Raw genomic sequence first — 18,171 nt, 5'->3', positions numbered from 1 at the left:
AGGGCTAAGGAAGAAAAGAGGAGAAAAGTACAAAAAATAATTTTAGTTAGCGTGGAATCACTCTGGCACCAGTGAAGTCATTCAGCACGGAGTTTCCCTGGCAGTAACTAAAGCTAGTGAAGTGATTTCCAGGGATTGCTCTGTAAATTAGCACCAGGATATGACAACAAAGACTATATACTATATATTATATATAGTATGTACACATACAGTATATATCCTATATAAAGTATGTATATATGTAGTATATACATATACATACACAGTATATTTGCTATATCCAGTATACTCTATACTCTAGTATATGGTATATATACTCTCTCAAGCTCAAGGAAAGAAGGGAGTACAGGAATTGGTGCCCATCAGGACAGGACACTGACTGCAAATGCTTCTGATTTTATCATGTTGTTTCTGAAGGTTTTTACAACCCCAGCTCCATCCACATTCAAAATCCGTCTCTGCCCCATGTCTGATGTTATCCATCCCTGGGGAAGGTTCACCACGCAGCATGTCAGCTTGCCTACAGATATAATAAATTATTTCCTCAGAGTTTTATCTGAAATTTGCACACACAGGTTGACTGAGGAAGGCAATTACTGACTAGTAAGTCTTACCTCATTAAAATAATTAATTACTGTTTAAGCCTTGCTACTGCTCCACATTTGGTTTCAATTTTGCACAGTGCATTGGTTGGATCAGTGAAAGATAATTCGGTATTTCCCTGTAACTACACAGTTCTATGGTTTCTAAGAGAAACCTTAACATTTGCACTAGCTCTTCATCACCGCAGGTTTAGAGTTTTAGAACACAAAACAGCCTAAAGGGATGCAACTCCTGAATGGTGATGTGTTCTGCTTAATTTTCCTGTTAATTGAAAACATGCTTTGCAGCCACTGCTGTGTTTCTCTGTTCACCAAGCCCTCTGTGGAGTTATTTAACACTGTCTGAGTAAAAGCTAAAACTTCCAGAAAAGCTAAACTTCCAGAACTGCATGAATGTGTTTCCAAGGCATAAAGCTGCAGAAAGACATGAGTGAGTGGTCCTGAAGACAGTCACATCACAGACTAAGAACTCGAATCTAAAATGCTGACACTCATCAGTCTGCAAAAACTTAATGGATAATGAATCTTACGAATCCTATCAGGAATGCTGCAATCAAACTGTTAATGAAAAAAAATGTTTCTGCAGGCTCAAAGCCCTTGGGACTCCCACGCTCTAATCTGAGCTACTCGAAGCTGTGTCAATTAACCAAATTCCAAGTTACAACTGGGTTAATGGAACATATGTCAGGAAATTGAAATAAGCAGTTAGTTTCATGTTTTAAGCAAATTTTGTCTTTTTGACAGAGTATCGTTCTTTGTGCTCAGGCACAGACAGTCTATTAATTTTTTTAGGCATATTAAAGCTAGATTCCTGTCAGCTTATTGCTAAACTAGGCAGAAGTGGTAAAAAAAAAAAAAAGAATCAGGTAATCTGGTATTTCTTAAAAAACATGGTATCAAGCAAGTAGGATTTTGCTGCATATTAAACCACTCTTGAAGGTGATTACGGAAAACAGGTTGAACAAGGAGAAATTTTTAAGCAGCTTGAAATCTAAAGGGACCAAGGATTCTTGGTTCAGCCTAATATCAGATCACAGACAAACTAGGAGACCACGGATCTGCACTGCCATCTCCTCAGGACATGCTTACTTCCAAACAGTGCCCAGGATGTCAGGGGGTTAACCCAGAGCATATGAAGTCACTCCTCCTGAATGAAACACTCCTGAACACCTCCAGTTTGAGAGAGAAGCTTCAGTGAAAACAACACGTGAATAGAAAGGAGGGAAGGCAGAGTAAATCAAAGGGGATGAGAGATTAAACAAGAGACAGAAATACAAAGGCTTTCTAGTAGAGGGCACTGGCAGAATATTCCTTGTAATGGTAAATCCTGGGTCGAAATCCATATTTCACCTGGTCTCAGAATCTTTAACTAAGCTGAGTTTGAGGAGGGGCACTCTGAACAGAAAACTAAGACAGTTCTTTCCAGAAAACTGGTTTAAGGAGGAGAAGCTGTGGCAGGTGAGGCCTCAGCTTACTGCTGACTGTCAAAGTCACCCCAAAAAAATCCAAACTGCTTCCATCCAAGGAATGAGCCATTTTATAGAGATGAGTTTGGCTCTGCATGGTCTACAGAGAGTATAAATATGCTAAGGTAAAACCTACACCTGTTCTTAAAATAAATAAATAAATAAATAAATAAATAAATAAATAAATAAATAAACAAACCACCAAAACTACAAAAAGAAACCTTTGCTCAGAACCCCCATGATGACACACCAGATTATGTTCTGACTGTTCAACAGTAACTATTTACTGTTATTTACTATTTTTGTGATTTACTATTTTAATTTCTTCCACTCAACCTGGTTTTCTTCTCGTTTTCCCTTATCTTAACCAAAATCTCTCAAGTTACAGAAAAATTGGGGGATTATAGTACCCCAAAGCACAACAGCTCTAACTCCAAGTGATTTCAGTGTCCTAGTATAAAAATTAATTAAAAAAAAAAAAAAAAAAAAAGTGGGGCATTTAGATTTTGGCCAAGATCAAGTCTGATGATAACCAGTTTCAGAAGTAATAGTTTATAATAAAACAGTATTTTTAATAAAGAGTGGGTACGGGGAGGGAGGGGGAAATGAGGTGAGGTAGAGGGCGAGTGAAAAACAAAAAGGCACATTAAAGCATGATAGTGATGACTGTTGAGCATTTCCATCTAAGGAAAGCAGCCAATTCACTTTTAGCAATAACCTTACTAATTTCTAAAGTTGTCCTAAAGTCTCAGGTGCAGTTGCCAAACTAAGGTTTGCTGACAAGAATGTTACCATTTAACATTTCATACAAAACTTTAAAAAACAAACAAACAAACAAACTCTTCACTTCCCTGTAACAGCCATTTCCCACAGCTGGTTAGATGTCATATCAAACACTGTTATAATTCATCCAGGGTATTTAATGAGAGCTTCTCCATTACAGATTTTCACGGATTTAGCAACTTCCACACAGTTTCTCACCTTGAATGAGTGGTATGTACCGTGCTAACAGCTTTGCCCTCTTCTTTTCATAGCCTTTCTGAGTGATGTCTCCTAAAGAAAAGAAGAAATAAATTCATGTTGTTTTGGAAGTTCTACATTTGGATCTTTGCTTCAAGTACATTTTCCAGAAACATACTAGTGAAAGAGTATAACAAACTATGTAGGGGGAAAAAAAACCCACTAAAAAAAAGGCATTAGTTACATATATATGGATTCAGTAAAACAGCCTAGCTCTGGCCACGTAGAACCCCTTTTTCTCAGTCAGATTTCACACAGAAAACTTTTTACTTTTGTGTTTTAAAGTGTTTCTCAAGTAGTTTCCTTAATCCATATGACCTTTATGGTCAAGTTTGTTTTTTTGCTTAATATTCTCTGCTTTCTCAAACATCCAACTCCCCCCCACTTCAGAGAAAGATCAGAGAACACTGCTAACAGACACAAAGTCACTTCATTCTACCAACCCCAACCTCCATCCAAGTGAATATGCATCATTTCAAGCTACTGACAGCGTGCCAAAACAAGCAATAGGAGCTCAAAGACACCGCTCAAAACAGAAAGGAAAAAAAAAACCAAAGGCACATCCTGGAGTGCTTCAATCATTGCAGGTATTTCAAACTACAATCAGTCAGTTTTTACTCACAGACCTGTGTAAATATTTCATATAAAATTTGGACACAAGACAGAAATTACCAGAAAATTTTTTAGCAGAGGAAATATATATACATAATTATATCAAAATGAGAATGAGGTCAAAACAAATGTCCAAGTAAAATGAAAAATTCCACTTTTTAAGAAGAAAGAAAAAAAAGGTATCAGAAGAGATGCATAATTTCCAGAGGTGGAGGGAAAAAAAACTCAGTCCAACAGACAAGAAGCACCAGAAGTAAAGCTCAGCAAGTTCTTTAAGGATCCAAACGGTACCTTACACCAGCTGGCCATATTGTAAGCTCAAGGGCAGCGATTTTCACAGCTTCATAAATCCTTCACATCACCTTTAAACCGACGCTCTGGGCAGCTCAGCCCCTGCCAGGTACCACCCAGTGGAACAGGGAGGCCACGGAAGCACCGATCAAACAGCAGGGTTGAAAAGAGGCTCCTTTAAACCAGAGCACTTCAACCAACCTCTGTCACCTCCCTGCGCTTGGAAAGCCTTTGATTTTGCTGGAATGCTGACTCTGAAGGACTCTCCTTGAACGAGGTTAAGAAGGGGACAAAGTCAGAAGCGTCTCTGTCGCCTTGTGCAGGTCGGGCTGAGCTGCCCAGCCAAGCTGGGCTTCGTTCCTTTCTCCAAAGCCTGCGGGTGGACTCCTCCTGACACAACTGCTCCCCCTCCTCATCCCCAAAGCCTCGGGGGGATTAACCCATCACATGGGGTTCTTTGTGAGCCCTCAAATCTTCCCAAAAGAGCCGCCTGGCCACATCTGGTAACTGCCAGGGCCACAGCTGCTGTCATTCAGCCTCACTTTCTCCTGGGTTACTGCATCACACAAAAGCAGTCTGAGGTCCCACAGCCTCGGCAGGGCAGCTGGGGAGCCTGCAAAAGCCTGAACTGCTAGATCTCTGCCTGAAATATCTGAAGTATTATAAAACACACACACACACACACATATATATAAAATATATAAAATGTATATATTTTATTATATATTTTATTTATATATATATAAAATGTCAAAGGCTTCAAGAAAATTAGACAGAGATGAAAAAGTGTTGGCATTTCTTAAAATGATCTATAAAAAGTGTATCCTTCACTCTTCACAAGAATCTGTTATGCAGTTTCCCTGAACCTACCCAGGCGTGGTTCTGTTCCACAGTGTTAGCACCAGAGCTGACAGAAGCTTAATGCCCAATTCACTGAACAGAGCTGAGGGTGGCTCTGTGAGAGCCTGGCACTTGCTACAGATAAGGAATGGGCTCCTCGTCCCCAATTTGCAGAGGTCAAGAGCAGAGATGTTTCTAAATGAGCTGACTGTGCATTCAACGTGGATGAACATAAGCTGTTATTAACTCTGCAGGATGAAACCTTTGAGAAATGGCCACTGGCGAGCACAGTCACAATCTCAGGTCCATCAACTCCTGACAAATCACTGCAGAAACCTTTGCCAGTTCCTTCAGCACGAAGTCAAGGGCACGAACATTGGCTGCTGGACGCAGAGGTGGCTTCTGGATGGTTTGGGAAGGAAGGCAAGTTGCCGGTCTAGAACATAATTCACATGTCACCTGTGGAAACACCCAAAGTACATCCCCCATGTTTCTGGAATAGGCTGTCACTGTACTTGGAAAGTTGGTGGAGCTGGAAGAATCAATTCAGCAAGAACCACTGCTAGTTCTACCTCTTAAACAACCTTGGTGAATATTTTTGTAATACCGAGAAATTACTTCACCTGACCTGTAATAAGGGCAACAAAACCATCTGAACAACCTCTGCTACAGAAATCTCAAGGATGCTGTTCCCTCACAGAAAGGTTTGGGTTGGAAGGGACCTTAAAGCTCATCTTGTTCCACCCCCTGCCACAGGCAGGGACACCTTCCACCAGCCCAGGTTGCTCCAACCCCGTCCAACCTGGTCTTGGACACTTCCAGGGATGGGGCAGCCACAGCTGCTCTGGGCAGAGTTCTCTTGTTCTCTTTCCCAAAAGATCATCATGCAGCCTACACTGACTGTTTAAATGTGCCTAAAGTCTTCACCCAGTAAACATTTGGAAAGACTGCAAGTGGTATTTTCTCCACATGCACACCTGAGAGCTTCAAGCCAGGGCACATACAGGTGTCCCATCAAAAGATTCTGACAGTGTTTAATCAGGCTTTAATCACCACCCAAATCTAGGAACCAGAAAAGCTCTCCCAAACCTATCAGTAGTGCCCATTTCAAGACGTGGTTACCTGCAGCATGTTCTTCTCCCAGACACCACACTCACTTGTAGAAATCGGGCAACAGGCAAACTCATCAACAGATAACACAGGAACTAGATGATGGAAATCCTTACTCACAATGAAAGAAAGGGTTTTGGACCTTCAAACTATACCACAGGCACCAATGGCTGCTGCCACCCCTGAGATAAAGGCCCTGGTAGGTCTGTGGCTACTACATCTGGTAGGTCAATTGACACCTTAATTTAGCTGGCAGATGATGAGCTAAGTGAAGTGTGAAAACACCTTGATTGTAATCTTTCATATTACAGGAATCTGTTCAGAACAGAAATAAGTGACATCTGATCACTCCATATGGTGATGTGCTTGACTAACCTACCAGAAATTCCATTTCAAAGGTCCTATTTGAAACCCGCTGAGAACACCAGGATGCCTTTGAAGCAGCGTTAGAAGTTCAGCACAACTTCACTGAAAATGTATGTTATTGATAATTCTTAATTTGCAGAAGGCCTTTCATCCCTTTGAGAGAATTCAAGTATCAAAGTACAAAAACTCTTCTGCATGTAAAAGCAACAGCACGGAAGGAAATACACAGCTACTTAAATGTAGAGTTTCATTGAAGCTGTGCATACATGACAGAACCACTGAAACATCAAGCTCTAGAAACAAAAAAAATATTGACTAGCTAATTGTGTTAATGACAGAGAGGGGAAGAATTTTACCAATAAGTTAACAGTAGAAAATTCCATCTTCCACTTTGTGCACAGTTACAGAGTGGGACCATCTATTTTACAACACCATTAACTGCCTAAGAAATCACACAATGCATTATCAAAACTAACAGATTTAGTCTGATAAGCCATTAGGAGTTTTGCAAATGGCACAGCAATGCTAAACGTTAGAATTAGAAAATTCTATTCTGATACGTTTATACATCACCTTTTCACCTTGAAGATTCAAAGCAGTGGCAGGACAAAGGCACCACTTACATTTACAAATTAAGAAAGCCAAGGTGAGCGAAGCACGCAGTTCTGGCAGGATGTGCAAGGGCAGTGCATTCCAGGTTGTTCTGTAACCCACGGTTCTGAACTGAGCATTTACACTGGGAGAAGAGAGAGCTGGGCCCTTTTAACTCTGGAGCTGCCTGGCCTTTAAAAACATTTACTTGCTTTGTCTGCCATGAACCAGCGTTTGGCAGGCTAAGAGAAGGTTAAATAACTGGATCAGAAAAGAAGCCTTAGCAGAAGAGTTTCCAGGTTCAGCTAAGCCCAGTTAATGAATTGTTGTTGCACTGCTGCAGTAAATCTTTAAGCTCCATCCACAGGGACACAGAAGAGCTCCAACTCAACCACCTCCCTTCTCTGCAGTCAGAGCTCCCGCAGAGCACGGACCCAGAGCGACAGATGCCAGCTGTGTGTGCACCTGCAGGTGAACAACATCCATCAAACCAGGTACAGCCCTCATTTCTCATCATTATGGGGACCATTCGTGTCACCATCCCCCTTAAGAGGCTGAGGAAAGCTGCGTGCATGGGGAGGGAGCGATGGGAATCAGCTGGTCCTGCAGGGAACGTGCTGTCCGCTTCCACAAAAGCCAACAAAAGAAGTTGGGAAAAAAAAACAGATCAGGAGTGGTCAGGCATATCAATGAACAGGATCTTTTACAATTCAAGCCAGAAATTATTCTCTGACACAGTCATTTTGATAAGACAGCAAAATTAAAAGCTTTAGAAAGGATGCTGTATGCAAGCAACGTGTTCCCCTTTAAACACTTATCTAAGTGCTATTTCCAAATAACCAAAATCTCAGTGCACTGGAGAAATGAAAATACTCAGAGTTTTTGTTTCTCACTTCCTAAATCCATCAAGGACACAATATCAAAGCAGAATAACTGGCTGGCATGTACTAACCAACCTTTATAAGGAATGAGGCCAGAAATAACTGAACCAAGTCATCCTGTGGTTACCCAAAAGACTTCACGAAAACTGACTCCAAAGATGCAAATCTAGAAACAACCAGATATAGAAATGGGGGAACCATAAAGGAAAAAGCCTTTCTAAAGTACATTTTAGCAACAAATACAACACACATTCCTCTCCAGTAATTCCGTGAAGAGAAGAAACTTATATTGGGTAGGGAGAATTTTCTATGTATAATTCAGTTAAAACAACCAATCACAAAACAAAATTTGTATTTAAGTTGGTAATAAATGCCTTATATCATGAAGTCATCCCTCGCCTTGAGGAACACGTGTGTAAAAATAATAGAGGATACACATATAGAGGATGCTGTTTGAAGCTGTTAAGCTTTTGTAACTCCCTCTTTCATCTAAAGAACGATTCTTTTTCTTTCACATCCTTTATGCTCTCATTATGTAAGACACAGTAATTAATTAACACAATGAATAGACTTCAGACTAATAAACACGTATGAAGCTTTATTTTTATGCTGATTTCTTTTTTTCCTCTCTCCATTTACACCCACAAAGTTACGCCATCAACTGCAGTCATTTTAGGAACAACTGAGCATTTCACATTTACGAGTTGCAAAAAGCTCATATTCAAACTGTGGCAGCAACCACAAAGATGCCATTTAGGCACGATGCACCACACTAAAGACTGAATCCACCTGATTCACAAATCCACGACCGTGGGAAGATCCAACTCATTTATTAGGCCACGAAAATCTTTTAAAAACCCATCAGCAAACCCCAAAACACTCAAACCACAGCACAACGCTCAAAAATCAGAGTGCATTCAAAACCTAGAAAGAGAAGGCAGGTGACCTGCAATGTCTAGTCCGTACACAAGTTATTTCAATTTGTAAACTACAGAACTTTTTCAATGGATTTCTAGGTCTGGGTTTCAGATTTGATTGGTCTCCTAACACCCTCAAATGCATTGTAAAACCATGCTTTTAGAGGAAAGATTTAAAGTTAATCTTGAAATAACCAGGGGGAGAGGGACAGAATGGGGAAGGGGGTGGCTACTGGGCAAAATTTTATGTTGAATGAAGACACTTTGACTTTTTAAAATCAAACGTTAGCATATTTCTTTAAAAAATCTTTATCAATATTCACGTTAAAACTACAAGATAGCATAAGAGAATATAATTTTACTAAAGAATCAGTGATATATCGGACGCCCATAAGTCATCTGATGTCGTCACAAACAGATGAAGTGATTCAGAGATCCTGGCTGAACTACAAAATGATCAACTGGAAAAAAAAGAAAACAGCTGAATTATTCAGAGAAGCAGGAGGCAAAGCAAGCCAGCTGGTGCACACAAACATCCTCTCATGGCAGGAGAAAAACAACATCAATCCCCATCAGGACCAGAAGAGTTCACACTTGGGAAGCCCCAGCGTGGGTCCTGGTGGTGGCTGAACTTATTTACAACTCATTTCTAGCTGCAACACCACCTATTAAGCGTATTTTCTCATGAACTGGAGCTCTCCCTGAACAGCAAGAACAAAATGTTGGCAACAAAAACGTTGAGCAGGGAGGTTGGACCAGATGACCCACTGTGGTCCTTTCCAATCCAACCCATTCTGGGATTCTGGGATTTCTGCCAAATGCACCTTTTCCTCATTTATCTGGTCAGAAAGAGCCAAAGGACAGCACAGCCAGGTTTGGTGTCTGTGGTCTCAGATGCTCAAGACCACAACCAGCACCAGTTTGAGGCTGAATGTAACACACAGCTCCCCCCCTGCTGCCAAGGCAGGGGCTAATCAGCAGTATTTGCTATAAAGTAAGGTTTGTTAAAACCTTATTTGTGAAATGCATCTTTATTACATCAAGCCTTGAACGCAGCAATCATTTTTAGATAGATTGCTTAAGAACAAAGCACGTTAGGGAGAAAAAGTGAACCAACTCCGGCACGAAACAGATGAGTTTCCAGATCATCCCATGCAGTGATATCCATAATCAAAGGCTGAGAAATACTATTTTGCAGTAAAATACCCTTAGTTACCAACATAACAATGATCTGGCAGAGCACAGTTAAGATAAAACTTGTACCAGGCCCCTCCAAAACCCCAGTGAGAGTAACCCACAACAAAACAAAGTTTCAATTAACCAAAGAGTTTCAACAAAACCCAGTTGCAAGGAAAAAGCACCAAAGTTCTTCCACTTGACACCAAACAGTTGTTTCCCTCAAGCTCTTCCATTACAACCAGCTTTTTCCACTACAGCTCCTTACCACTGAGCACTATTAAGTAATTACTAATCACTTAATCACTTGGAATCTCTTTATTAAAATAAAAAGATTACAAGCAATTCCCTTAAAACAGTATTCACCTATAAACTTTGGAAAGATCACATATTTGATGCCTTGACAGTGCAGCCCAGTACAAAAAAAACAAAAACCAAACCACCAATGCAATGCTACCCAGTACCAACCACACCACCCTGAGTGCCCAAAATGCAGACTCAGACAAACAGTTACAGAGACAAACACAGAGGAACAAAAATATCAGACTCATGCTTGTCCATTCAGCCCCAACATAGTCCCCTGTGTGCAAGTGCTGGGAAAAATCTACATGACTACATTTATTTTTCAACAAGACCTCTGACTCATCCAGCGCACTGAAGACACATTGTTCAACGAACAGAACATTGAATAGGTTTGCATTTTGTTTTTATAATTCTTTTGCCAAGAGAGAAGAGGCTTCAGAATGCAGGAGCATATGAGCAGGAAGGCCGTGGATGGAGGCACGGGCTGGGGATCTTGTGAAGGAGTGGTTGAAACCACCTGTTTCAACCTTTTCACCCTAAAAACAGATAATCTCTATTTGTGTACACGCAAAACGGTCTCATTCAGACACGTTGTGGTATGAAAAGTCACCTGATCCTAAATTCAGGTTTAGTCTGAGTGTGGATTTACTTCAAAATCACCCCCAGGATCCCCAGCAGTGACTCTGCCTGGTGTTGAAACCCAGCGAAGCAGCAACAACCTGTTGGATGCCTGGCACTGGATGCAGCACAGAAAGCAGGACCATCCGAGAACTTTAAAAAAAAAAAAAAAAACAAACAAAACAAAACAAAATAAACCCCCAAAAAACTCAAAATGAGATGCCATTGCTTGCACAGAAGTCAGTACCCTCAAAGATAATGCCTGGATCTGCTCTCACCCTGTGTAAAGTGCATTAAAATAGTTTCCAGGCATGTGCAGAATCAAGCAAGCTTCTGATGAGTTGGTTTGCACTCCATCTCTTGCTTTTAAACTTTGGCAATTGAAACACAGAAGTCTCTCCACGGGAAACTCACTGGCAGCAAAAACTGGCCCAGTTCAAAGCAATAGGTTTTGACACTTTGTCTCCAAATGCCTTACTCAGCCAGCTATCTGAACTCCATTTCCAGAACAGAGGTTTATACTTATTTACAAAAAAAAAAAAAAAAAAAAAAATTAAAATCTGTTTTTCAGAAGTGCTTATAAAAAAAAGGACTTTGGATTTTTAAAAATTTTATTATTATTACTTCTTAAATGACTAATAAAACCTGCATGCTGTATTTCTGTGAAAACACTACAAAGTAAATAAATAAATAAATGAATTTCTTTTTACTGTTGCCAGAAAGGATGGAATTTATAAATCTGTAGTTATTTTCCCCCAATATAACAACTGCTACACAACACAGAGTTATGACTCAACAAACACCACCTCTTGGAGTGGGTGACTGTTTCAACTACCACTACCACTTTGAAGATTTCTGCCATAAATGGAATACACTAGCATTTTTAAATTGACACCCCAAATAGTGTTTAAACTGTTTGAATAATTGGCTTAAACATTCATGAGGCAAAGCCATTCCTGTTCACAACAGACACATCCTTCAGGGACCTGCATTGCTTTGGACTGGCGTAAAAAAGCCCCCACATTGCTAATGCAGAAAATACAGATAACTCTTGGAGTTAAGGATTTCAAATAGCTATAATTAGTCCCTTCATTTTAACTGAGGATCAGGAGACACGTTAATGACCTCGCTGCATTTCATAAACAGCCGTGGAATTTTAAATCAATTAAGCTCCTGTTAATCTAATATGTAGAAGTGGCTGACATGACCTCTACAAATGCTGCTTCACTTCCCTTGCCCGTTTATTGAATTAGATTAAGTTTCTCAAGTTCTCCAGTCTTCTCTCTCCAGTCTTGATTAAGACAAGGAAAAAAATTCCACCAGAGCCCCTGTCCACCTCCCTACCATGACTTTTGTTAATTCATGAGCATTTTGCTTTTTATTCCTGGAAAAATTAAGACTGTCCAGCAGTTTGGTAAGAGAGTTGTAAAACCTGTGTCTTGAGTTCCCCTCAACTTATATATAGAGAGAGAGAGGTTTTTTTTTTTTTGCTTTTGGAAATGCAACCCCTTTCCCAAGAAAATTGTCTTGGTATACTATTAACAGCTTGATTTTTCAGCCAAAATTCTGCAATTTTGGACTTTCCAATACTCCCAAACTGCAGAGCTTTTCTGATTTTTACGCGTGTCTTCTTAGGAAGTGCCTCGGTCTGTAAGAAAACCACTGAGCCCCAGCAATCCTATATTCTCTACAGTTTTGTAGCTCAATCCTCCGGTGCTTCAGAAATGAGATGTTCCCTCAGAATTTCTCTCAGGAACAAAGGCATTTTGGTTATCTATAATTATCTTAATAAATATCTTAACCCAACTTTTCCAGTGTACATGGCTTCACCCATAAGCCACTGGGTTTAAAACACTCAAAACCTGGCACAAGTGGGTAATAATTTAAAGTCCTTATATATTTCTATTAGACACTCAGGTGCTTTCTCAACAGCTGGACTGATTAACTCATAAATTTAGGAAATAACTTTAGTTCTCAAATTCTGAAAGATGCTTAAAGAGTTTAAAATTCTAAAGCTTTTGCAGTTGCTACAGTTCCCTCTCCCCAAAATTCTAGAAAGCTTCCAGAAGAATAAAGACTGAAATCAAGAAATTCTGCTTACTCACGTCAGCCTGACGCAACATCCCTAAAAAACTCTACAAGTCACTGCAGTTAGGAAAGAAAAATAGAAAAAAAGTAATTTAAAAGTCAATTCTCTGCATGCAGATTTCCCTTAAGATCCTGCTGCTGCTTGCTCTGTTGTGAGCACAAAAAAAAAAATCACTGTAATAGCTACCAGTAAAGTTCCTTCCTGCAGAAAGTGAGAATCAGGGATGTTATTAACATGGTATCAACATTCATTAAAATCTACAGAAACACCAAAAGGAGCTTAAAGATATCAAGGCAACATTTTTCTGTCAAATGACATATTTTATGTTTCTTTTTTTAGGCCTCAGTCCAGGACCTGCTGCTCAGAATCTCTGCAAATAAATTCACTTCAATTCAAGACTCTCCGAGAAGTGTCATGTGAAAGCTTTGATATCAGAAACTTCTTGAAACACCTAGAAAACCTAAGATGAGTCAACATTTGTTAATTAGCACCTAAGAAAAGTTAGGAACTAATCAAGGCTTGCTTCAGCATTGGTTCTCCAAGTGGATGAATTTTAAAAGTCTCTTGCAACTCAAACTTTGTGAATCTATCCTACGATACAAGAAATAAGTGGAATAATGATGCCTCCTGGTTTTATAGAAAAAACAATTCAATTTCTTCCAAAAATTTCTCTAGGAAACATATCAATATATATTTTTTAAATGCTCCTGCCAATTAAGTGTAGACTGCACAAGCTTGCAATTCCATAAGAATCTGAAAATACTTGGATATGCTTGAAACCAAATAAATCATTTATCCAGAGACAGAAGTGCAAAACCTGATGATGAACCTCAAATGAGTAGCACAAATTCCTACAGAGTTGGCAAATGGATTTCTTTTAAACATGTTTCCTTAGTCTTAAAATACAACCCACTGGCATTTACCGTGAAACACCAACTTAATGGTTTAATTCCATTAAATACATATGACTACTGCTAAAAAAAAATTTACAAATCCACAAACCTGCAAAAGGTACTATTTTATCACCTGGTTTATCATTGGAAGGTAGTATGTCAATATGATTTGGGGGGGTGAGGTTGGGCAGGTCACCTCCTCTGGTCTTGTGCTTCCAGAAATATCTCCACTAAAATTAATCTGAACCACCGTTTTGCTGAAGATACTTCTACCCATTACACACAACAACATTAATTTCTAGTGAACAGTCATAATTGTCCTCCTAGCCCAGAACTAGGCAAGGGTCTTCGCACAGCACCAGGAAATAATTTTACTGCAGTCACTCTCCCAAATACAACATCCAGTGACGAGGACTGGAAATAAATTCTCGAGTTTTGAAGTCACACTTTCCTTTATAAAAGGGCATGGAAGACTTACTTCACGTGATGAACACAATTTTGATAACATCAGTACTGCATGAATCATCAATCTACCCCCCAGTCCCTTCAAGCACCCCAGGGAATTATCTCACACCGATTCAGAATCTCTCTTTCTTTTGCAGTGTCAAAACATGGCTTGTTTGAACACAGCAAGGCTACCTCTTGTCATGAGTCAGCTTAAATAAGGAAGGTAAAGAAAGGTAAAGCCTCCAAAAAGCTTGTGGGTTATCACCAGTGCTGAAGACTTTGGACAGAGTTGGATAAAACCAAGAGAAGGCTCTTTCCACAGTCAGGAAAAACCTACCTGTTTGGAGCACAAGAGTGACCAAACTGGCCTGATCCAAAAAAGGAACAATCCAAATAAATGGTGAAAGCAACCCTGACACAAGAGCTTGCCCGATGGAAGATGCAGTAAGGGGCAGCAGGGCACAGAAAACAAGGAATGATCACAAGAACAAGCTGTCAGATATTAGCTCTGCACACTATTAGCTCTGTTTCGTATGTTTAAAATAATTTTTATTTTTTCCCCTCTGGATGCAGGACAGGGAATGCTGGTCCTGCCAGGGGGAGAAGGATCAATTGTGTTAATTCCCACTCCAACACAGAGTTTGTCAAATCTAATTTGCACAGCTTTCCTTTCAAATGGAAGTACAAGGCACCATTTACTTCTTACTACTATCTACCCTTTAGTGGTTTCACTAATCATTCTGCTACTCCTCCTCCACAGGCTCAAACCAACTTGTAATCACCTTCATCATCACAACTCCCTGCTGTGACTGCAACAAAGACTTAACTCACAATTCAAGGCCCATACCACTTACTGAGGCAAAAGTAATACAGACCAGGATGTAGACACAGCCATTTTATCATTAAAATATGATTTATAATCTTAACAGTAGCATAAAATTAGAATATCGGGCCACAGCTACAAGCAAATACAGAATATGAGTGTAAAGGAGGGTTTTTGTAGTTTAGTGTGTGCTGTGCCACAAGCTACTGTTAGTAACAATGAGGTAAAAAAAAAAAAAATCACTGAGAAAGGAAAGGGCAATAACTACAGGGACACCTTTTGTACATCTTCATTCCAGGTCTCCAGAGCAGCCCCTGCCTCCTGCAAACACCTCTGTTACAGGTATTCCCAGCACCCAAAGTTCTTCTTTCAATTAGCAGAATCTAAACATTCTGAAGGGCACCTGAAAACACCTTCTGTTAAAAAAGGGAAGACCCTCCTTTGCTGATGGTCAGTCTCAGGCACTGGTAAATTTATAAGCTGATGTCCTCTGGAAATCAAACCAAACCAAACCAGAACAGTGCCAACATCTGCTAAAACCCAAATCTGAAGAAAGATATGACTTGGCACTCATTTAAGCAATAGTTGCTGATACATCTAATCCTGGTTTCACCATTGGGAAAAGTCTAGAACCAAAGATATAATTTGCTCCAAACACTGGAGCAATCAGAAGGCATCAAAAAATACCCATTTCCTTAACACGTTCCTTCATCTGTCACACGATCACACTGGTTGATTACTACATCAATGCTTTTAAACCACTGGTTCATTGAATTATTCACGAAAAGTAACCCAAAACCTCACCAACAAGGCAGCTGTAGCTGGAAAGTGAGAGCAGGGAAAACAACGTGCACCACCTCGACTCCGGCGCTGCTGCTCACACTGACAGGTCCAGCTACGGTTCTGGATCTGACCACCACCAAATACACTGTCCCTCAGTTTGCCCAGCTGCTCAAGGCAGGCAAACACACAACCAGCAAAAATACAACACAAAGACCCACAGCAGCCAAACTAATCCAAACTAATCCTTCTTACCCCACTGGTGTTTCTGGGGGCACAGTTAAGCACAGCCCAAAAATCAGATGAGACTACACAGAGTCAAACTGGGAGGATGTCCAGAGTGATGCTCTCAACACTCCTGCACCAGAGCAAGGAGAGGGGAAAAAAAACCAAACAAAACAAAAAAGACCTCTATTTCCTGCTAGGAGTGACTCTGGGTTAATCAGCTCAACTGCTGAGAAGTTTCAAGGTCATAACTTTTACTGTGCATGTGTCTAAGCCAAGAGCAGCAGAAACAAGGCAAAGAGCAAGAATGAGCATCCCAAGTACAACCACTCCTATAACATGTACTACAACATCAGCTAGATGGTTGACAAAGTTCAAGTTCCTTAGTGGTTGTTACTTAGCAAATGAAAACCTGGGGTAAAAAAAAAAAAAATAACACCAAAACAAAATCAGAAAAAAAATGCTCAAACCTAAAGACTCGCTTTCTTCAAACACTTTTTCTGAAAGAAAAACAAAGGGAAAAATCATTACTGAGCTCCCATCTCTGAAAACAGTGAATATTCCTTGCAAAATGAAGTAACTCCCACAAAATCATACAAACACAACTCAGATGAGAAACTTCAGTAGTTTTGTTGGACAACATGAAACTGCAAACAAACATTTTCCCTTTTCCTAACCCTGCCTCCCTCGTGCTCTCACGACATGACCCGACAGGCTTTCTTTGCAACAACACATTCCAGCCTTTTCTTCACATTTCCTACTCCTCGTAATGTAAGGTGGAAATCTCAGAGTGTGGGACTTTCTGGCAGAATTCTGGCTTAATAACAGGAAGCCGGTACGGACGGAGCTGAAGCTCCTCCAGTTACAACCAAACCACTTGCCAAAACAGGTTTTCATTTCTCCGTAAGCAAAGGACTTCTCAAACCCTACCTGATAAAATGCTGGTATTTTCCTTGTGTTTGATGAATCCCAGATCTGTGGGGCAGCAACATACTGATCAAGATTCATGGGAGCTTTCATATCTCAAGTTCTAGAAGGACAAGACGCAGCCACAACCGAGCAAGGCCAGCATTTCATTCCAGGCTGGATCCGGGACAGATTGAAGGAACAGCCACACAGACACAGGCAGAAGCTGAGAAAATTTATTTCGGGTGCAGATTCACATTGCAGCTAAGCTGAAGTATTGGCACCCTCCTCCATCCTTCTGCCCTCAACCCAATCCAGCTCTGAGGCCATCTGGTTATAACTAGGTAAAACGAAAAATAAATTAACAAAATCAAATATTTGAGCCCCAGTGGATTATAATAAAAAGCCAGAATAAAAGATGATTTACACCTATCTTCAAAATATCGCAACACCAGCTGTAAGTTCATTTTTGGTGTCCATAAATAACAAATTCTGGAAGAGGCAGATGTTTGTCAGAAACTACTGGTATCCAGCAGGAACACCGAACAAGAAGTCCCTGCTAGTGAAGGGATGAGGCCCAACAAGATTCACCAGTCGCTGGAGGTCCCTGCAAGTTCTTAAAGGGATGTACACAGAGATCATAAAATAGGAATGTCTTGACCTTCAAAAGGTAACAACAGACACAGAAGGTAAAGAGCTGCTTCTTTCTTCACTGAACTGTGAATTGCAGACACTGACTACAAGGCTCAAGCTTCAACACAGGAAAACAATAACAACAAAAATCCACAGATTTGTGAGAAAGGCAGAAGGATTTGGTAGAAGGTTATGATGAAGTTTTGGAGGCTTTAATGATTCAGCCACACATTTCAACTGAATTCTGCACTGCAGAACTGCCTTCTTCAGCCTCAGCCCCGGAAAACCACACACTCAATTTTACTGCACACCCTGCTGGGGTAATGCTTGGACTCCACGACCTCAGAGGTCTTTTCCAGCCTAAATGATTCCATGACCTTCGAATCTGGGTCTGCAATCGCCACAGGCGAACGCACCAAGTTTGTGTTTCCTCGAGAGCTACAAACCTTTTGTGCCAAGAAACTGTCAAATACTTTGATGCTTCTTCCAAGGTAAATACCCAGGTTCTTAATAACCACATAACTGTCATGTAATCAGAGAACTGAAATGTTTTGCCTCTCCCTTTGCATACTTAAAAAAAAA

The 18,171-nt window shown here is 40.3% G+C and overlaps 1 protein-coding gene across 3 annotated transcripts in view; it reads right to left on the bottom strand.

Annotated features, from left to right (window-relative positions):
* Positions 1-18,171, bottom strand: part of DIP2A (disco interacting protein 2 homolog A) — a 75,544-nt gene that overhangs the window by 50,406 nt on the left and 6,967 nt on the right. For all 3 annotated transcript variants that reach the window (XM_027907236.1, XM_027907237.1, XM_027907238.1), the window contains exon 2: positions 3,050-3,121. In XM_027907236.1, coding sequence (XP_027763037.1) covers positions 3,050-3,121 — 72 coding nt within the window. The remainder of the gene's footprint in view (positions 1-3,049; positions 3,122-18,171) is intronic.

Source organism: Empidonax traillii, unplaced genomic scaffold, assembly GCF_003031625.1.
Source record: "Empidonax traillii isolate 1590-97213 ecotype Southwest subspecies unplaced genomic scaffold, ASM303162v1 scaffold1428:size197735, whole genome shotgun sequence".
Taxonomy (NCBI): domain Eukaryota; kingdom Metazoa; phylum Chordata; class Aves; order Passeriformes; family Tyrannidae; genus Empidonax; species Empidonax traillii.
Note: the sequence above shows the minus strand (reverse complement) of the source record. Positions and strands in the feature narration are given on the sequence as shown.